Source organism: Peromyscus californicus, unplaced genomic scaffold, assembly GCF_007827085.1.
Source record: "Peromyscus californicus insignis strain IS unplaced genomic scaffold, ASM782708v3 Scaffold_24__1_contigs__length_46423439, whole genome shotgun sequence".
In the NCBI taxonomy this organism is placed as follows: Eukaryota; Metazoa; Chordata; class Mammalia; order Rodentia; family Cricetidae; genus Peromyscus; species Peromyscus californicus.
In genome coordinates this window covers 12451985-12470858 of record NW_026294535.1, presented here as the reverse complement: position 1 = coordinate 12470858, position 18874 = coordinate 12451985, and the positions used below count along the sequence as shown (strand labels likewise).

At 47.4% G+C, this 18874-nt stretch overlaps 2 protein-coding genes across 2 annotated transcripts in view; both read right to left on the bottom strand.

Moving 5' to 3' along the window:
- The window catches only part of LOC128119694 (uncharacterized), a 61510-nt gene extending 55993 nt beyond the window's left edge, over window positions 1–5517 (bottom strand). Inside the window, exon 1 of the mRNA XM_052753149.1 lies at window positions 5412–5517. The gene's annotated coding sequence lies outside the window, so the exon portion shown is untranslated. The remainder of the gene's footprint in view (window positions 1–5411) is intronic.
- Window positions 5518–6619: 1102 nt separating this feature from the next.
- LOC128119695 (uncharacterized) overlaps window positions 6620–18874 on the bottom strand; it is a 29645-nt gene continuing 17390 nt past the window's right edge. The window contains exons 6-7 of the mRNA XM_052753150.1: window positions 18627–18717; window positions 6620–6859 (exon numbers count right to left, since the gene is read on the bottom strand). Of these exons, the coding sequence (XP_052609110.1) occupies window positions 6631–6859; window positions 18627–18717 (320 nt within the window). The 3' untranslated portion in view covers window positions 6620–6630. The remainder of the gene's footprint in view (window positions 6860–18626; window positions 18718–18874) is intronic.

Below are 18874 nucleotides of genomic sequence, written 5' to 3'. Positions count from 1 at the left end.
AGTAAAGACAACAGACCTCAACATAATAAAGACAATTTACAGCAAGCCCACAACCAACATCAACATATATAGAGAGAAACTCAAAGCATTTCCACTAAAATCAGGAATACTCTCTCCATACCTATTCAACATGGTACTTGAAGTCATAGCTAGAGCAACAAGACAACTGAAAGAGATCAAGAGAATACAAACAGGAAGGGAAGAAGTCAAAATATCTTTATTTGCAGATGATGTGAATGTATATATAAGTGACCCTAAAAAATCCACCAGGAAACTCCTGGAATCTGCAAAGCATGAGGATACAAAATTAATGAATAAAAATCAGTACCCTGCCTATATACAAAGGACTAACTGACTGAGAAAGAAATCAGGGAAATAGCACCTTTCACAATAGCCTCAAAACAACAACAACAAAAATACCTTGGGGTAACTCTAACCAAACATGTGAAAGACTTGCATAATAAAAACCTTAAGACACTGAAGAAGATATCAGAAGATGGAAAGATCTCCCATGCTCATTGGTAGGATTAACATAGTAAAAATAGCCAGTCTACCAAAAGGATCTACAAGTTCAATGCAATCCTCATCAAAATACCAACACAATTCTTCACAGAACTTGAATGGACTTGAATTGAATTTTTAGCTTTATATGGAAATACAAAACAACAACAACAACAGGATACCTAAAACACTCCTGAACAATAAAAGAATTGCTGGAGGTATCACCATCCCCAATCTCAAATTGTACTACTGAGCTATAGTAATAAAAAAAAAGCATGGTATTGGCATAAAAGCAGACACATTGATCACTGTGTTTGAAGACCCAGACATAAATCTATACACCTATACACACCTAATTTTTGATAGAGAAGTCGGAAAGCAAAAGACAACATCTTCAACCAAATGGTGCTGGTCAAACTGGACGTATTCATGTAGAAGAATGCAAATAGATCCATACTTATCACTCTGCACAAAACTCAAATCTAAATGAATCAAAGACCTCAACAAAGGAGATTCACCGAATTGACAGAAGAGAGAGTGGGGAACAGCCTTGAACTCATTGGAACAGGAGATGACTTTCTGCACAGAACACTTGTAGCACAGGCATTAAGGACAATTAATAAATGGGACCTCATGAACCTGAAAAGACTTAGGACACTGTCATTCAGACAGAGGGGCAGGCCACAGAATAAGAAAAGGTTTTTACCAGCTACACATCTGATGGAGGGCTAATATACAAAATATATAAAGAACTCAAAGAACTGGACATTAAAAAAGCAAATAACCCAATTTAAAAATAAGATACAGATCTAAACAGAGAATACTCTAAAGAGGAAACAGAAATTAGTAAGAAGCACTTAAAGAAACATTCAACATCTTTAGCCATCAGGAAAATGCAAATCTAAACTACTTTGAGATTCTATCTTACACCTGTCAGAATGGTCAGTATTTGTTGTTGGTTATTTTTTTACTCTTTTTGGGGGACCCACCATTCAGCTCCCAAATAAATCACTCACCGAGGGCTTATTCTTAATTATGAATTCCCAGCCTTAGCTTGGCTTAGTTTCTAGCCAGATTTACTTAACTTATCCCATCTACCTTTTGCCTCTGGGCTTTTCCCATTCTCTTACTTCTGTAAATCTTATTCTTACTCCATGGCTTACTGGTTGTGTAGCTGGGTGGCTGGCCCCTGGAGCCCTCATCCTTCTCTGGCTACTTCATCCTATATCTCCAATCCCTCTTCCCAGATTTCTCCTTCTATTTATTCTCCCTCCCTGCCAGCCCCACCTATCCTTTCTCCTGCCTTGCTATTAGCCAGTTCTTTTATTAGACCATCAGGTATTTTAGACAGGCACAGTAACACAGGTTCAGAGAGTTAAACAAATGCAACATAAGCAAAAATAACATACCTTAAAATAATATTCTACTACAAAGATCAATAACACAAGTGACAGCTCATGCTGGTGAGGATATGGAGTAAGGGGAACACTCATCCATTGCTGATGGGAGTGCAAATTTATACAGCCACTATGGAAATCAGTGTGGCTGTTTCTTGGGAAGTTGGGAATATATCTACCTGAAGACACAGCTATACCATGCCTGGCCACATACCCAAAGGTTTCTACACCCTACTACAGAGACACTTGCTCAACCATGTTTGTTGCTGCTCTATTCATAATATCCAGAATTTGGAAACTGAATAGATGTCCACCAGTGGATGAATGGATAGAGAAAATGTGGTACATTTATACAATAGAATATTATTCAGCTGTTAAAAAATGAAATCATGGGGGCTGGAGAGATGGTTCAATGGTTAAGGGCACTGACTGCTCTTCCAGAGGACCCAGGTTCAATTCCCAGCACCCATATGGCAGCTCACAACTGTCTGTAACTCCAAGATCTGACAGCCTCACACAGACACATGTGCAGACAACACCAATGCACATAAAATAAAAATAAATTGTTTAAAAAAATGAAATCATGAAATTCACAGGTAAATTGATGTGACTAGAAAAAAAATCCTGAGTGAAGTAGCCCAGACCCCAAAAGACAAATATGGTATATATTTGCTTATGTGTAGATGTTAACTGTTAAGTCTTCCATAAGCAGGCTAAAATGTATATAACCAGAGAGATTAGATATAGAATAAGGGACTGGGGGAAAGATTGGATCACCCTAAGGAGGGAAAATAGAACAGACAGTTATGGATTGATGGGGGGGAGCTGGAATAAGGGGATCAAATGGGGAGGGGATAAAAGGATGGGGTGAGGGAGGGAATACAGGAAGGGAGAGATAAAACTAAGACCCATTTGAGGGTTTATATGAAAACCTAATATAGTAGAAGCTTCCTAAATGTATACATAGATGAAGGTGATCTAAATGGAATCTCCAAATAATGGAGGAGACAGACCCCCAACTGGACATCTTTTATCACCAAATGAAGCTTCCGGTTCTGGGAATAGGTTACACCTAATGTAGTTGTTGGCTAAAGGGGCCCCATGGGAGCTTCCCAAACAACCCAGGCTATTGGTTGTTCTCCACAAACTGGTGATAAGGTTCTATTGCTGAAGACAACACCTACACAACTCACTGAACATAGAGAAGTCAAGCTGATGCCTACCTGGAAGTTTCATCCCTACTGACTGGTGTTCATGGTCTGGAAGGTACTCTACCAAAGGAGAAACGTAAACACCAGCCCAGCTACAAAACCTTCATTCTACAATTGTGTGTTTCTTGTGGTTTTCCTTTGGCTCTTTTTCTGTTTGGTGTTTGTTTTGTCTTATTCAGGTTTATTTGTTTTTGTCTTCTTTTTTTTTGCATGCCTGTTTGCTAATGAAAGAGAGCAAAAAATACAGATTTGGAAGGGTGGGGAGATAGGAAAGAACTGGAAGGAGTTGGGGGAGGGGAAACATAATCAAAATATATTGTTTGAAAAACATGTATTTTCAATAAAATAAAGTCTGGGGTGGTTATGGTGGTATTTTATTTGTACTGAAATGTGATTTTAGTTGTATGTTAATAAATAAAGTTGCCCGGGGGTCAGAGCTATTAGAGCCATAGCAAAAGCTGGGCGGTGGTGGTGCACGCCTTTAATCCCAGCACTTGGTAGGCAGAGCTAGGTAGATCTCTGTGTGTTCAAGGATACAGCCAATAGACAGTGATGAGGCAGTCATGTGGTTGGTTTTACAACCAATGAGAAGGCAGAACAGAAAGTATATATAAAGACAAACAGACAGGAAGTAGGTCTCTTTGGGAGAGGTCTCTTGGCTGAAGAGGCTAGCTGCAGCAGGCGGGTAAGGCTCTTAGCTCTGATCTCTTGGCTTTTGTCTTTGCATTGGCTCTGTGTTTCTTATTTAATAAGATGGTTGGTTACATCTACAGGTGGTAAATCAAGAAAAGAAGTGGTGCTGTGTTTGGCGGCACATGACTTTACTCCCAGCACTCGGGAGGCAGAGCCAGGCAGATCTCTGTGAGTTCAAGGCCAGCCTGGTCTACAGTGTGAGTTCCAGGACAGACAGAGATATGTAGAGAGACCCTGTCTCAAAAAAAAAAGGGAGGAAGAGCCAATCTCCCATTTGCTCCAACTAAGAAGAGCTGTTCGAGACAGAGCAGAGAAGGAGGCTCCACGATGGCAGAATGTCAAAGCCAGAGGACAGACAGCGGACAGAGTTCCCAGGAAGGAACTCCTAACACAAGAAAGGCTAAGGGAGATTGCAGATTTTGTGCAGCTGGAGGATGGAGCCCTGCTAGTGTTGCCTGGTTCTTAAGAGGCAAGGAAGCCCATAGGAAGCAGGACTCACCTATCGGTTTCCTGCTTCAGTCTCCAGGCTGCACCCTCCTGAAAGCTTGCTCCCATATAAGCCTCTCTGCTCTCATAGCATCCTCCCAGCATCCCCCACAGCATCCCCCCAGCTTCTCCGCAGCTTCCCCCCAGCATCCCTACAGCATCCCCACAGTATTCCCACGGAATCCCCACAGCATCCTCACAGCATCCCCACAGCATCCTCACAGCATCCCCACAGCATCCCACATCCTCACAGCATCCCCACAGTATCCCCCACAGCATCCCCACAGCATCCTCACACCACCCCTGCATGCATGACACTATTAGACTGAGACCCACAGAATTTAGCCTATGTCAATTTGTAATCCTATGTAGGGAGAAGCTTTGAACATATATGCTTATACATGCATATTTATTTTATGCATGAATATTTCATTCTCCCTAACTTCTTTTCCAAGCAGATTGACAGCTTAAAAAATGGAGCTGGCACTTTGAGATCTTTGGCAACAGTTAACTCTGCAGCTCACACATGATTGAGCCTGTATGATAATGAGTATTCAGAGACTGGTAATGCCTGGGGGGTGCTCACCAACCTAAGACAGAGCGCCTGTGTGGCCTGGGCAGGCGTCTCCATGATGGGTAAGGTGACCTGCTGACATCCCATGCAACCTAAGTCAGAAGCTCATTTTCTAGTAAAAGGGGGACCAGTAGGGCCCTGGCCCCCATTTTGGGTAACTGTTGCCTTGCTTGCTGACCTTGACCTTGATATCCTCCCGATGCTAATTCCCTGCTGGGTTCCACCCTCCTGAAAGCTTAAGGGAAGTTCCTTGTCTGTGTATCCTGCATAATGGGCCTTAACAGTTTAGATGCAAGATTGTAAAACATCTGTAGCAAACTTCTGCCCTCTGGGGTTCTCCCATTGTGCTATAAGCCTGTTTTTAAGACCTCCTCCCTCCTTCAACAAACGGCATTCGGCAAAAATAAATAAATAAATAAATAAATAAATAAATAAATAAATAAATAAATAAATAAATAAATAAATAAAATAAAAATGGCGCTGGCATCAGCTCTTCTCTCACAGCTGTACTTTACCCACAAATTCTACTTTACCTGGCATCTGACATACCTATGAGGAAGAGAAATGCTACCACATCCAAAGGGTGTGAAGGTTCCCAGGATAATGGGCTCTGGCCAGTCACTGAATATGTTGGTGTACAGGCCACCCCAAGGAAGGTCAGCGTAGCTTTGGCAGATAGCTAGGCGGCCAGAAGGATAGATGAAATCCAGGTTAAGGAATGGACTGATCAAGCAACAGGAACGTTAACAGTTCTTCCAGACATATACATTCTATTTTATATTTATTAATATTCTGAGACAAAGTGTTGCTTTGTTTTGTTTTGGGTTTTTTTTTGGGGGGGGGTTGTTTGTTTTCGAGACAGAGTTTCTCTGTGTAACGACCCTGCCTGACCTAGAACTCTGAGCTCTGAACTTTGTAGACCAGGTTGGCCCAAACTCACAGAGATCCTCCTGCCTCGGCCTCCCAAATGGGGAGTCTAAAGAGAATGACTCTTTCCCATCATCAGAGAGCATTGTCGATGGTGGGGTGGACCAACACAGAAGCTTCCTGACTTCCAGGGGCATGTTCTCCCTTCTCCCCATGGGGTCACATTCCTGGGCTTCATTTTAGCTCCACATTCTTCTGAACCCATCTGTGGATTCTCACAGGGAGTCTGATCATACTGGTCCTGGTAATGGCAGTGTCTCTAGACACCAAGGTGGCTGGGTGCTACCTAGTGCCACCCAATGATAATGGTGCTGTCCCAGCAAAGAGTGGTGAGGGCAGGTCTCCCCATCAGCATCCATGGGCAGACCCAGGCCAGGCGGGGCTGAGGACTAACAACAGATCTGTGAGTCATTTTTGCAAAACTGGTCTGCACTAACCTCTACAAGATGGACGATGATGGAATCTTGAAGCCTTTTTTCATTTTGGGTTTGCAGGAACTGATTCCCCCAAATCCCTCTTTTCTAGAAAGCTTCTCTAACTGCTAAGTCCCCACAGGGTTCCCATTTCTTGGAGAAATGCCCTTGGGTGCTTAGCAAAAATATCAAAGGGTCTCTGAACATGAAGAAAGGTTTGGAAATTGGAGGCTTGTTTCCACTCTGTTTGGGGGCTCCTTTTCCCGACCCAGTGTGTCAGGATGTGAATGCTTGGGGGAAAGGAATTGAAGAAACACAGGCCTCTTCCCCCAGAGTTTCCTGCTGGCTGGAAAGCCCCAGCCATCGCCACCAACTGCCCAATACCGCCTCCTTCGCCCTCCTTTCCTCCGGGGACGCTCATGAGGATATTAGGTCAGAGACGAGCCATCTACCAGGGCATAGTGGAACTTCTTCATCTCTGGGTTCGCCTCTCCCATCGCTGGCATCTGAGCCTTCCCCACCAACAATGCCATCCAGAAAACCCGGGGTTCCTGGGTGGACTCTGCGGTCTCCTCCTCTTCTTCTGGGTCGTTGTAGTGGCGCAGGATCGGCTGTTTGTTGAATCCGTCTCTTTTTTGTTTGGCTTCTTCCATCTTTCTGTGCAAAAGAAAAGAACTCAAGATATGGCTGTTTTGTAGCATGAATCTTAAAAAGTTCTTATTAATAAGACAAACCCGGGACCAATTATTGGGGTGAACACTGGAAGGTCAGAGAGACAGAATAAGCCACAGCTAACCTCACTTGGCCAACTTCTCAGCTGGTCTTGTTTCCTCAGACTGGAAGCCTCTGTGTCCTCATCCAGAACGGGTCTCAGCTGAACTGCTGCTCAAAAGCCTGAACGCTTAACCAGCCAAATGCTTCTAGTTTCTGGTCCTCATGCCTTATATACCTTTCTGCTTTCTACTACCACTTCCTGGGATTAAAGGCTCGCTTTCTGGGATTAAAGGCGTGATGAGTCACCATGCTTGGCTGTATCCTTGAACACATGGATTTCTGCCTCTGGAATGCTAGGATTAAAGGCGTGTGATACCACTGCCTATCCTTTATGTTTAATATTGTGGCTGTTCTGTCTCTGACCCCAGATAAGTTTATTAGCATGCACAATATTTGGGGGAATACAATACCACACTGTTTTCCTGGTCTTATCTGCCTAATGACTCAGAGGCCTCTGTGGCCTCCTCCTGCGTGGTTAATGTAATCAGTTGCGTTTAAATTAGAAGAACAGGAGTTTGAAGTAGATTCAACCCAACCCTTAGCTAGGCCTTCACTGAGTGTTTTCCATTTTTAAAGATTTATTTATTTATTATGTACACAGTGTTCTGCCTGCATGTTTTGCCTGCAGGCTAGAAGAGGGCATCAGATCTCATTACAGATGGTTGGGAGCCACCATGTGGGTGCTGGGAATTGGACTCAGGACCTTTGGAAGAACAGCCAGTGCTCTTAACCGCTGAGCCATCTCTCCAGCCTGTTTTCCATTTTTAAACAGTTACTAAGTACCTCCCGTGGGTGAGCCCAGTGCCCGAGGCTATGAGAAAGGGAACCGCAACCAAATAGGCCCCGACCTCACAGGAATTAAGTTGAGAACTAATTCTTCCATGTGGCATTGGACATTTGAGACAAAATACTAACTCCCTCTGAGCCTTATATTCTTGACTTGTAAAATAGGGCTAAAAAGATCTCACAGATGGGCTGGAGAGGTGGCTCAGTGGTTAAGAGCACTGGCTGTCCTTCCAGAGGACCAGGGTTCAATTCCCAGCACCCACATGGCAGCTCACAACTGTCTGTAACTCCAGCTCCAGGGGATCTGGCACCCTCACATAGACATACAGACATGCAGGCAAAACACAAATTCACATGAAACAAAAATATGTCACAGAAATGTAAGTATTCTTTGTTCAATGCCTGCATGTGTGCACGCGCGCACACACACACACACATACACACATACACTTGCACTCCATAAACACTGCTTGTATTCATTACAGTTCTATAGGGGACATGAATGTGTTACTACTGAGCATGTGATGGTAAAGGAAGAGGGAGCTGAACAGAAAACCAACCAGTTTGGAGGTTTCAAACTAAGACAGGGAGGCAGGCTCTAGAACATCGCGTCAGTCACGTACAAGTATAAACCAGGCACCTTCTACTGGGCAAAACCAGCCTTCCCATCGGAAGAATACTGGTTATCACCATTCTAAAGACAGTGCCCACGTTACACAGCTACACATAAAGCTAGGGTTCGAGGCCACACCTTCAAGATCCACCAAATCAGCCGCTGGAAACAATCCTTCTACAAACCCAGGCCCTGCCTTTTGACCCCAACACATACAAACACACGGATGTGGGGAAACCCACATCCATGTGCATTCCCAAGCATGCCAAGTAAAGCCGCTGGCAAAACACCATCCGGAGAGGCCAGGAGCCAGGCCGGCAAGGATGAGGTCACACATCGGAGAGCCCTCTATGGCTCTCTTGCAGACCATCATTACCTATTTACCCAAGCATGGACTGGTGGTCTCTTCTCCATGGTCTCAGTGACCGGAAGTGCACTCCTCAGATACTTAGACAGAATAGAGGGATGAAATCGGGGAGGTCCCAGTACTTGAGAAGGATGGGAAGTACCAGGACTCTGATGAGGAGTGGAAAGCTTCTAGGAGATTTGGCATGTTAAAGTGGATAGAGAGAGCGCTAAAATAAAATGGATTTCAGAAACAGGGTGGGGGAAAAAAAATGTCAAAAACTGCCCTGGCAGCAAGTCCCTTCAGACAGGCACATCAGATCAGGAAGTCTGGTGCTGTCATGTTGAGATGCACTTGAAATCGAGAATGGAGATGACAGATGTCAACAAGGCTCTTGGGGTGTTTGGGAGAACTGGATTCTGTGTGTGTGTGCTCATGCATCAGGAGTGGGGTGGCCGCGGCCTGAGTGAATGAATGCACACATATTAATTGTGCAGGGAGGGGTTGGGAGTGTGAAAAGAGGTGTACTGAGAAGGGACGTATAAAAAGAATCGAGAGTGGGATTAGGGATGGCTCAGTGATTGAAACCCTGGCTGCTCTCCAGAGGACCCAAGTTTGATTCTCAGCCCCCAGGTGGTTACTAACAACCACCTGCAACTCCAGTTTCTGGGTATCTAACGCCCTCTTCTGGTCTCTGCAGGCACTGCATGCATGTGGTAACTGCAGGCAAAACACCCGTAACATATAACATTTTTTTTTTTAAAGGTTAAATTCAGGCGGATCTCTGTGAGTTCGAGTCCAGCCTGGTCTACAAAGTGAGATGCAGGACAGGCTCCAAAACTATACAGAGAAACCCTGTCTTAAAAAAAAAGAAAAGAAAAAGGTTAAATTTTTTTTTAAAGAAGGACCGAGTAAATAACTGAAAATAATGCAGCTGATTAACAAAAAGAGGAGGTGGTAGCCATGCCACTCTTGAAGAGTGCAGAGCCAGGGTCTCTCTCCGTGTTTTGTGTCTTCTCTTGCTTCCCTCTTCCTGCCTCTCCTTTCTTTCCTGTCTTCTCACAAATGAGAATCAAATAAGTTATTGAGATTTAGCCGAGTGACTTGGCCCGGCGATGTACAATCCCTGTCCACAGCACTGGAGATGAAGCTGGGCTTCGAGTCTGAGACTGCGGGTTCCTGTGACTTCTCAGAGTCCTGTGGACAATGGCTGAGGAGACAAACCATACGGGAAACAAGGAAAAAATAAATAAACCAAGTGGGTAGAATTAGTTAACAATGGGACGGAGGCAGGACCCTTATAGCTTGCCTCGCTGGAATTCACGCACACCACCTCCATTTATAATCGTTGCGGGTGAGGGGCAGAACGGCAGCTTAACGACACATATTTAGAAACCCGTCCAGAATCCTGAATCTAATTACCATTTCCCCAGACGGGACCCTGGCTCTTCCAATTGTTGCCTAGACATGGGTCTACTTTCCTTGATTTTCTGCAAGCGGACCTTTTGAACTGTGCTAAAAGAAAGCAAGCGCACCTCTCAAGTGTAAATCCCTTTCGTCACTGAGGAAAGCCTTCTCCCTCCTTCCCAAAGGGGCCAAAAATGAAGATACGAAAGTTCCTGTGTAAACATCTACAGGGTGGAAACTTCCGTATCTCTAAATGCCATGTTAGTCAAATACGGAGTGGGCGGTGGTATTCGGAAAAGCTCCCCATTAGCTTCTGAAAGCACTGCCCTCTCTTCTACCGCCCTTAACGGGTTCATAGACATAGCGTCCTTTTTTGTACAGACCAAGAGCCCCAGTGTAAGCAAGGATGATCTTTCTGTTGCTTTTCTCATGGCCTTGGTAGTGATCTCTGGTTTGAGGGGCAGAGCCTAATCCCTGGCTTCTCCAGCAGGTGAAAATTACCTCTAGGTTCCCGTAAAATCAGCCTAGGAATCCCGTACAAGCTAAGCAGTATAAGGTGATGGGCAGTCACTGAATGCAAGGACAGAAGTGTGCATTGAGAAAGGGTTGCCCACCTCACAGATGAGACTCTAAGTACAAAGAGAACAACCGCTGAACAGTATGTTCACCGGGTGGGGCGCTGGCCCCATCGGTAGAGGGCTGGAGCACTGGCCCCATCAGTGGAGGGCTGGAGCACTGGCCCCATCGGTAGAGGGCTGGGGCAATGGCCCCATCGGTAGAGGGCTGGAGCACTGGCCCCATCGGTAGAAGGCTGGAGCACTGGCCCCATCGGTGGAGGGCTGGAGCACTGGCCCCATCGGTAGAGGGCTGGAGCACTGGCCCCATCGGTAGAGGGCTGGAGCACTGGCCCCATCGGTGGAGGGCTGGAGCACTGGCCCCATCTGTAGGGAGCTGGAGCACTGGCCCCATCAGTGGAGGGCTGGAGCACTGGCCCCATCAGTAGAGGGCTGGAGCACTGGCCCCATCGGTAGAGGGCTGGATCACTGGCCCCATCGGTGGAGGGCTGGAGCACTGGCCCCATCGGTAGAGGGCTGGAGCACTGGCCCCATCGGTAGAGGGCTGGAGCACTGGCCCCATCAGTGGAGGGCTGGAGCACTGGCCCCATCGGTAGAGGGCTGGAGCACTGGCCCCATCTGTAGGGAGCTGGAGCACTGGCCCCATCGGTGGAGGGCTGGAGCACTGGCCCCATTTGTAGAGGGCTGGAGCACTGGCCCCATCAGTGGAGGGCTGGAGCACTGGCCCCATCAGTAGAGGGCTGGAACACTGGCCCCATTGGTGGAGGGCTGGAGCACTGGCCCCATCGGTAGAGGGCTGGAGCACTGGCCCCATCGGTGGAGGGCTGCAGCATTGGCCCCGTCAGTAGAGGGCTGGAGCACTGGTCCCATCTGTAGGGAGCTGGAGCACTGGCCCCATCGGTGGAGGGCTGGAGCACTGGCTCCATCTGTAGGGAGCTGGAGCACTGGCCCCATCGGTAGAGGGCTGGAGCACTGGCCTCATCGGTAGAGGGCTGGAGCACTGGACCCATCGGTAGAGGGCTGGAGCACTGGCCCCATCGGTGGAGGGCTGGAGCACTGGCCCCATCGGTAGAGGGCTGGAGCACTGGCCCCATCGGTGGAGGGCTGGAGCACTGGCCCCATCGGTGGAGGGCTGGAGCACTGGCCTCATCGGTAGAGGGCTGGAGCACTGGCCCCATCGGTAGAGGGCTGGAGCACTGGCCCCATCGGTGGAGGGCTGGAGCACTGGCCCCATCTGTAGGGAGCTGGAGCACTGGCCCCATCAGTGGAGGGCTGGAGCACTGGCCCCATCAGTAGAGGGCTGGAGCACTGGCCCCATCGGTAGAGGGCTGGAGCACTGGCCCCATCGGTGGAGGGCTGGAGCACTGGCCCCATCGGTAGAGGGCTGGAGCACTGGCCCCATCGGTAGAGGGCTGGAGCACTGGCCCCATCTGTAGGGAGCTGGAGCACTGGCCCCATCGGTGGAGGGCTGGAGCACTGGCCCCATTTGTAGAGGGCTGGAGCACTGGCCCCATCAGTGGAGGGCTGGAGCACTGGCCCCATCAGTAGAGGGCTGGAACACTGGCCCCATTGGTGGAGGGCTGGAGCACTGGCCCCATCGGTAGAGGGCTGGAGCACTGGCCCCATCGGTGGAGGGCTGCAGCATTGGCCCCGTCAGTAAAGGGCTGGAGCACTGGCCCCATCTGTAGGGAGCTGGAGCACTGGCCCCATCGGTGGAGGGCTGGAGCACTGGCTCCATCTGTAGGGAGCTGGAGCACTGGCCCCATCGGTAGAGGGCTGGAGCACTGGCCTCATCGGTAGAGGGCTGGAGCACTGGCCCCATCGGTAGAGGGCTGGAGCACTGGCCCCATCTGTAGGGAGCTGGAGCACTGGCCCCATCGGTGGAGGGCTGGAGCACTGGCCCCATCGGTGGAGGGCTGGAGCACTCACCCCATTTGTAGAGGGCTTGTCTTGCAAGCACAGGAGGAGCCTGAGTTGGATCTTCCAGAACCCGTTTTTAAAATGCTAGGTGCAGCCAGGCGGCGATGGTGGGGCACACCTTTAATCCCAGCACTCGGGAGGCAGAGCCAGACGGATCTCTGTGAGTTCGAGGCCAGCCTGGGCTACAGAGTGAGCTGCAGGGCAGCCAAGGGTACACAGAGAAGAAACCCTGTCTCAAAAAAAAAAAAAAAAAAAAAGCTAGATGCACACTTGTAACCTTAGCTCTGGGGAGCAGAGACAGCAGATCTTGAGGCTGCTGCCAACTAGCATAGTTTATCTGACAAGCTCTAGGCTAGAGAGAAACACTATCTCACACACACACACACACACACACACACACACACACACACACACACCCAATGAGATGGGCAGCTCGCGAGGAATGACTCCATAGGTTGTTGTCTGGCCTCCATACACACAAACACCCTCCACACATATTAAGACCCACACAGGCACACATAATAACTTTGTGTGCTATATATCTACGTGTGTGTGTGTGTGTGTGTGTGTGAATGTCTACACATGTGTGTATGTATATGGAGAGGCCAGAGGTGGACATGAGGTGTCTTCTTCAATCACCCCCCTTCTCAGTTTTGAGTCAGGGTCTCTCACTGAACTGAAGCTTCACTGTTTCACCAAGGCTAGCTGGCCGGGGAACTCCAGCCATCTACCTGCCTCCATCTCTTACTACAGTGTACACCTTGGACTGTGTTACTTAGCTACGTGATCTCATTCAATGCTTTTCCACAGCTCAGTGATGCAGACCCTTTGGGGACCCCGATTTCACAGGAGGAACATAAGGCTTTAAGAAATCAAGTGCCTCCTCTCCCATGATTGACAAAAGGAAACATGAAAGTCATGTGAACTTCAACATCCAAAGTCTAAACTGTTATATCATAGCGCCATTTCTTAGACCTGGTCACAGGGCTAAGAAACGGTTCGGTTAGCATTAAAAGCAAGTCAGGGATACCCAGTCTAGTACTTTACACCACCACACTCTAGAGAAAAATATGAGAAAAACAAAAATAAAACTAACTATTGAACCAAAGGGTCCCCACTATAGCCCGGAGCTGTCTGGCCCACGTAGACACTGTCATGGCTATGCTCTGTGTTGTAGAGTATTGTTATTTTAAGGTGTGTTACTTTTGTTTATGCTGCATTTGTTTAACTCTGTGAAGCTGTGTTACTGTGCCTGTCTAAAACACCTGATGGTCTAACAAAGAGCTGAACGGCCAATAGACAGGCAGGAGAAAGGATAGGTGGGGCTGGCAGGCAGAGAGAATATATAGAAGGAGAAATGTGGGAGGAGAGATATAGAAGGAGCCAGAGAAGGAGGAGGAGGATATGAGGGGCCAGTCACCCAGCTACACAGCAAGCCATGGAGTATGAGTAAGATTTATAGAAGTAAGAGAATGGGAAAAGCCCAGAGGCAAAAGGTAGACAGGATAATTTAAGGTAAGGAAAGCTGGTGAGAAACAAGCCAAGCTAAGGCCGGATATTTCTAAGTAATAATAAGCCTCTATGTGTGATTTATTTGGGAGCTGGGTGGTGGGCCCCCAAAAGAGCAAAAAATGTCAGCTCTGCTTTAGCAAGTGCCTTGGGATCGGGTCAATGATCAAATCCACAGAGCCTGTCCCACTACAGACCTGTGACTGGGGTTAGAAAGGATTCTCTCGTTAGCTCTTCATAAACCTATAAGTTCTGTGTTAAGAAGGTATCATGGGATAAGAGGCCCAAAGTTCTGGTTTGTCAAAACTGCTTCATTCCCTCAAGCATTCGGTTTTTCTCCATGAATTCTCAAATGTTAATGACCAGATGTTTCTTCAGCTCTTTTTCTCACAGAAGTGTTTTGTTGTTGCTGTTTTGGGATTTTGTCTGTTTTGCTGTTTTGTTTGTTTGTTTGTTTGGGGTGTGTGTGTGTGTGTGTGTGTGTGTGTGTGTGTGTGTGTGTGTGTGAGAGAGAGAGATGGGATTTTTCTGCGTAGCCCTGGCTGTCCTGGAACTCTCTCTGTAGACCAGGCTGGTCTCAGAACTCAGACATCCGCCTGCCTCTGCCTCCTGAGTGTGTGCTCCACCACCCAGCACACAGAAGTGCTTTGTAATACAGATGTTGTAAAACTTCTTACAAGCATGGATTCTGTGCCTGGCAGGTCCCTGGGGAACTCACTCAAGCAGCTTTAGCGAATCCCATGACTAAGGCACCTCCTCTTGACACAGCTCCCCGCTGTGGGCTGGGTTCTCCTTCCCATCCCGGCTGCTCCCTGCAGCGAGACTCTGCTCTTCCACATTTTATTTATTTATTCATGTCAAGCCACCTCCTCTAAAGCCGCTGCTTTCACAAAGTCTCCTCGGATGGCGGACGGCGGACGGCGGACGGCAGCAGACATTTGACGTCTTTAACAAGCTTAGTGCCTTTGTTCCCGCAGGACATGCTACTGGAAAATGAGCTGCTATGGGCATCATCAGCATCTGCAGGAGCTAATGCTACTGTCCCCGAATGATGACAAGATTCGGGTTCAGAGAGTCCAGGTGACTGAGACTAGATCCCACACCCGATGTCTGATGAACCTGTGTGTTCTAACCTGAACGTTCATCATTTTGTTTTTTCAGTTAAAAAGAAACAAGACGGGGCCGCTGTTTATATCAGAAAGGTATAGGGTTTACAGTAAAACTGAGCAGAAAGTACAGCCTTCCCCACGTCCCCCCTGCAATTATGACTTTCCTTTCTTTAAAATTACTTTGGAGGTCTTCTAAATTTTAAAAACTAGTCCTAAATTCACTTGCAAGAATAAATTGGTAAAAATGGCTAACATACTTTAACAGAGAAAGAGCGGCCAGTGCAGACTTGTTGTGCAGATTCAAGAGAGTAATAATTAGCATTTACTTAGTACTACTTGTGTAAAACTCTTTACAATAACCTTACATCAAAATGCCTGTTGTTGTCCCCATTTTACAGATGAGAAAAGTGAGGCACAGGGGAAAAACAGGTGATTTTCTCAAGGTCACTGGAGTTGATTGAGCTGGGATTTTACCCCTATCTGTTAGACACCTCAACTGCCCTTCTCATGTTCACATAGCCTGGATAACGGAAGTATGGTGAAGACTTGAAGTACGTAAGGATGATACAGTGGAACCAAGACAGATCATCAGGGATGGGGAGTGCGTTTGGTAAATGGCCCTAGGGAGACAGTGGGGTGTCGTCGTTGTTCAGCACACAGGTCTGGGGATCAGACAGCCCTAAGGGAAGACAGCTGCTCACCCACTTCCTAAGGCTCTACTTGGCATACAAACAGCAGGCAACTTGGTGGAGAGGGCCTGGCTAGTGGGCACGGGGTGTTGGAGTCAATTCCCAGGACGACACACAAACCACGTCAAACAGAAGAAAACCAAACACCACCTCACGGGAACATGTGAGTGTTTCACACCGTGCCTTACCCCAAACGAGCCTTTTGTAAACTTTATTATTATTGGCACTCAGCTATCGTTACCATTGACAAGGCAGGCACAGAGCTGTAATCTCTCTACCTTACACTGTATACACAGACGTTTCAGTTAAATGTGTGTGGGGGGGGGGGTAAAAGGGGGGCTGCAATGGCGATCCAGTCAGTAAACAAAGAACCAAGATGCTAGTTCAGTCCCTAGTGCCCACCCAAAAGCTGGACGTGCTGGGGCACACCTCTAACTCCAGCACTGGGGAGGCAGAGGGAGAAGAACCCCTGGGGCCTGCTGGCCGCCCCGTCTAGCAAAATTAGCCAGCACCAGGTTCAGTGGGAGATCCTGTCTCAAAAAGAAGGTAGAGGGGCCAGGCGTAGTAGTCTTTAATTCCAGCAGAGGCAGACAGATCTCTGTGAGTTCAAGGCCAGCCTGGTCTGCCAAGAGAGCTCTAGGTTGCTCAGGGCCATGCCGTGAGATCCTGTCTCAAAAACAATAACAATAAAATAAGGTGGAGAACAACTTAGAAGGACAGTCAGCCTTGACCTCTGACCTTCTCATGCACCGGCATACATGCTTGCACGCTCTCACATGTGAGAATGTGCATGCACACACAAAAAGAGTAGAAAGTAAGCCGGGCCGGGCGGTGGTGGTGCACACCCTTAGTCCCAGCACCAGGGAGACAGAGGCGAGTGGATCTCTGTGAGTTCACGGTCAGCCTGGTCTACAAAGTGAGTTTCAGGACAGCCAGAACTACACAGAGAAACCCTGTCTCGAAACACCACCCCCCAAAAGAATTTTTTTAAATTAATTAATTAATTAATTAATTTAAAATAAGAGGTGGGGCTTCTCTTACATTGCTGTGGAGGACTAGTCGACATGATTTTCTGGAAAGCAAATGGCAATATGTCTCTAGAACCTTAAATGCTTGTATCTTTTTAACAAGCTCCGCTTTCAACAGACTCTCTTCAAGAAGACCCCCCCCCGCCCCCCCCCAAACACATGTTCAGGGTGGTTGTAGAAATGTAACTGGTTTAAAAACCCTCAGGAGCCACCTCTGCTTGGGAACCTGAGCAGTCAGTCAACATTTTGTTTCTGAAGAATTTAAAAGCACGGGGAAATCTTTGTGGTCAAATGAAGAGAAAAAATAAGGCAAGATCAAATTGATATTCAAAAGGTGTTTTTAGGGCTGGAGAAAGAGTTTAGGGGTTAATAGCACTGGCTCCTCTTTCAGAGGATCCAGGTTTGAGTCCCAGCACCCACATGGAGGCTCACAACTGTCTCCAAGGGATCTGATGCCTTATAAACATACATAAAATACATGTTATGTATCTACTACATATATGTGCGGAGGACTGGATGAAGATATGTATGCATGCATGTTTGGAGAAAAGGTTAAAGAAATATGCCAAAATGTAAAAATAGTATTATCCTGGTAGAAAGATTATGTTTTTGTTTTTTTTTTTTTTTGCTTTTCGAGACAGGGTTTCTCTGTGTAGCTTTGCGCCTTTCTGGAACTCGCTTTGGAGACCAGGCTGGCCTCGAACTCACAGAGATCCGCCTGGCTCTGCCTCCCAAGTGCTGGGATTAAAGGCGTGCGCCACCACTGCCCGGTGAAAGATTATGTTTTTAATTCCTGTCTTACATTTCAATTTAAAACAAAACTAAACACTGAGCATGTATTACATTTGCAGGCTACCCCCGGTGTCACTCATAAGAGACCGGGCAAGGACCACACACAAAAACAGTAGGTGTTCTGGGTTTTACGTCTAGCTCTGCCTATCTGTAGCATAAGGCTGTGAGCAGATCGACACACTGAGGGGTATGCTAATTTCTTCATCAGTAAGAGAGAGATGATTACAGAACTCTCTCATGGGGCTTCTGGGAGGAGTGTGGGTGTCACGTGCCAAGCATCAGGCCTGCTATGTAGCGCAAAGTAATCGTCGATCGTGCCCACCATTATCCCAGCCTCCTAAGGGTTGCGTCTGTCCTCCATTGAGTCTCAATGTCCTGAAACGTTCAGGCCCCTGTTGTAGATGACAAGTTCCTTTAACATTGTTTTCACATTAAAAACAACTATAAAATAATACCCTAGCTGCCTTTTATTTCTTTGACACCTGCCTTTCCTCCCTCTCTTCTCCACATTTTGGAACATGATGCTGTCTTAGTCACCTGACGGAGCTGACAGACTGACCACATCATCATGAATTTCCCATGCATTACCAGGAAGTGAAGAGAAGCAGAAAGCAGAGGAGAGGAGGGGAGAAGAGGGAAGAGGGGAGTGGAGGGGGAGAGAGGAGAGGGGATGGGAGAGGGAAGGAGAGAGAAGAGTAGGGGAGGAAGGAGGAGGGAGTGTTTGTATATTTTTTTCACATTACAGACACAACGGCAGTGTGATGTGGTGATCCCGTGACCCGTGCCCAGTGCCTCAGGCTCTGCCCCTGTTCCGGCTGACCGTGTCCTCTACCTCATATAAGTATGTTAACTGCAGGACGGAAGGAGGCGCCTTACATTCGAACTGTGGCGATCTGCAGTGTCTTCACGGCTGTACTGAGGTCCGCCTTGAATTTCAGCATTTCCCATTTTGAGCAAGGAATCCAACCTTTAAAAAGACAACACACATATTCAACACCAAAGAGGTAGTTTAAAACATATATACCCAACCCGGACTGGCTGGGTAAACCATGCCACAAGTCTACCAGAGCCTATTTCGAAAGGAAGACATACCCAATTGTGTTAAACTATGCATAATTGTGCCC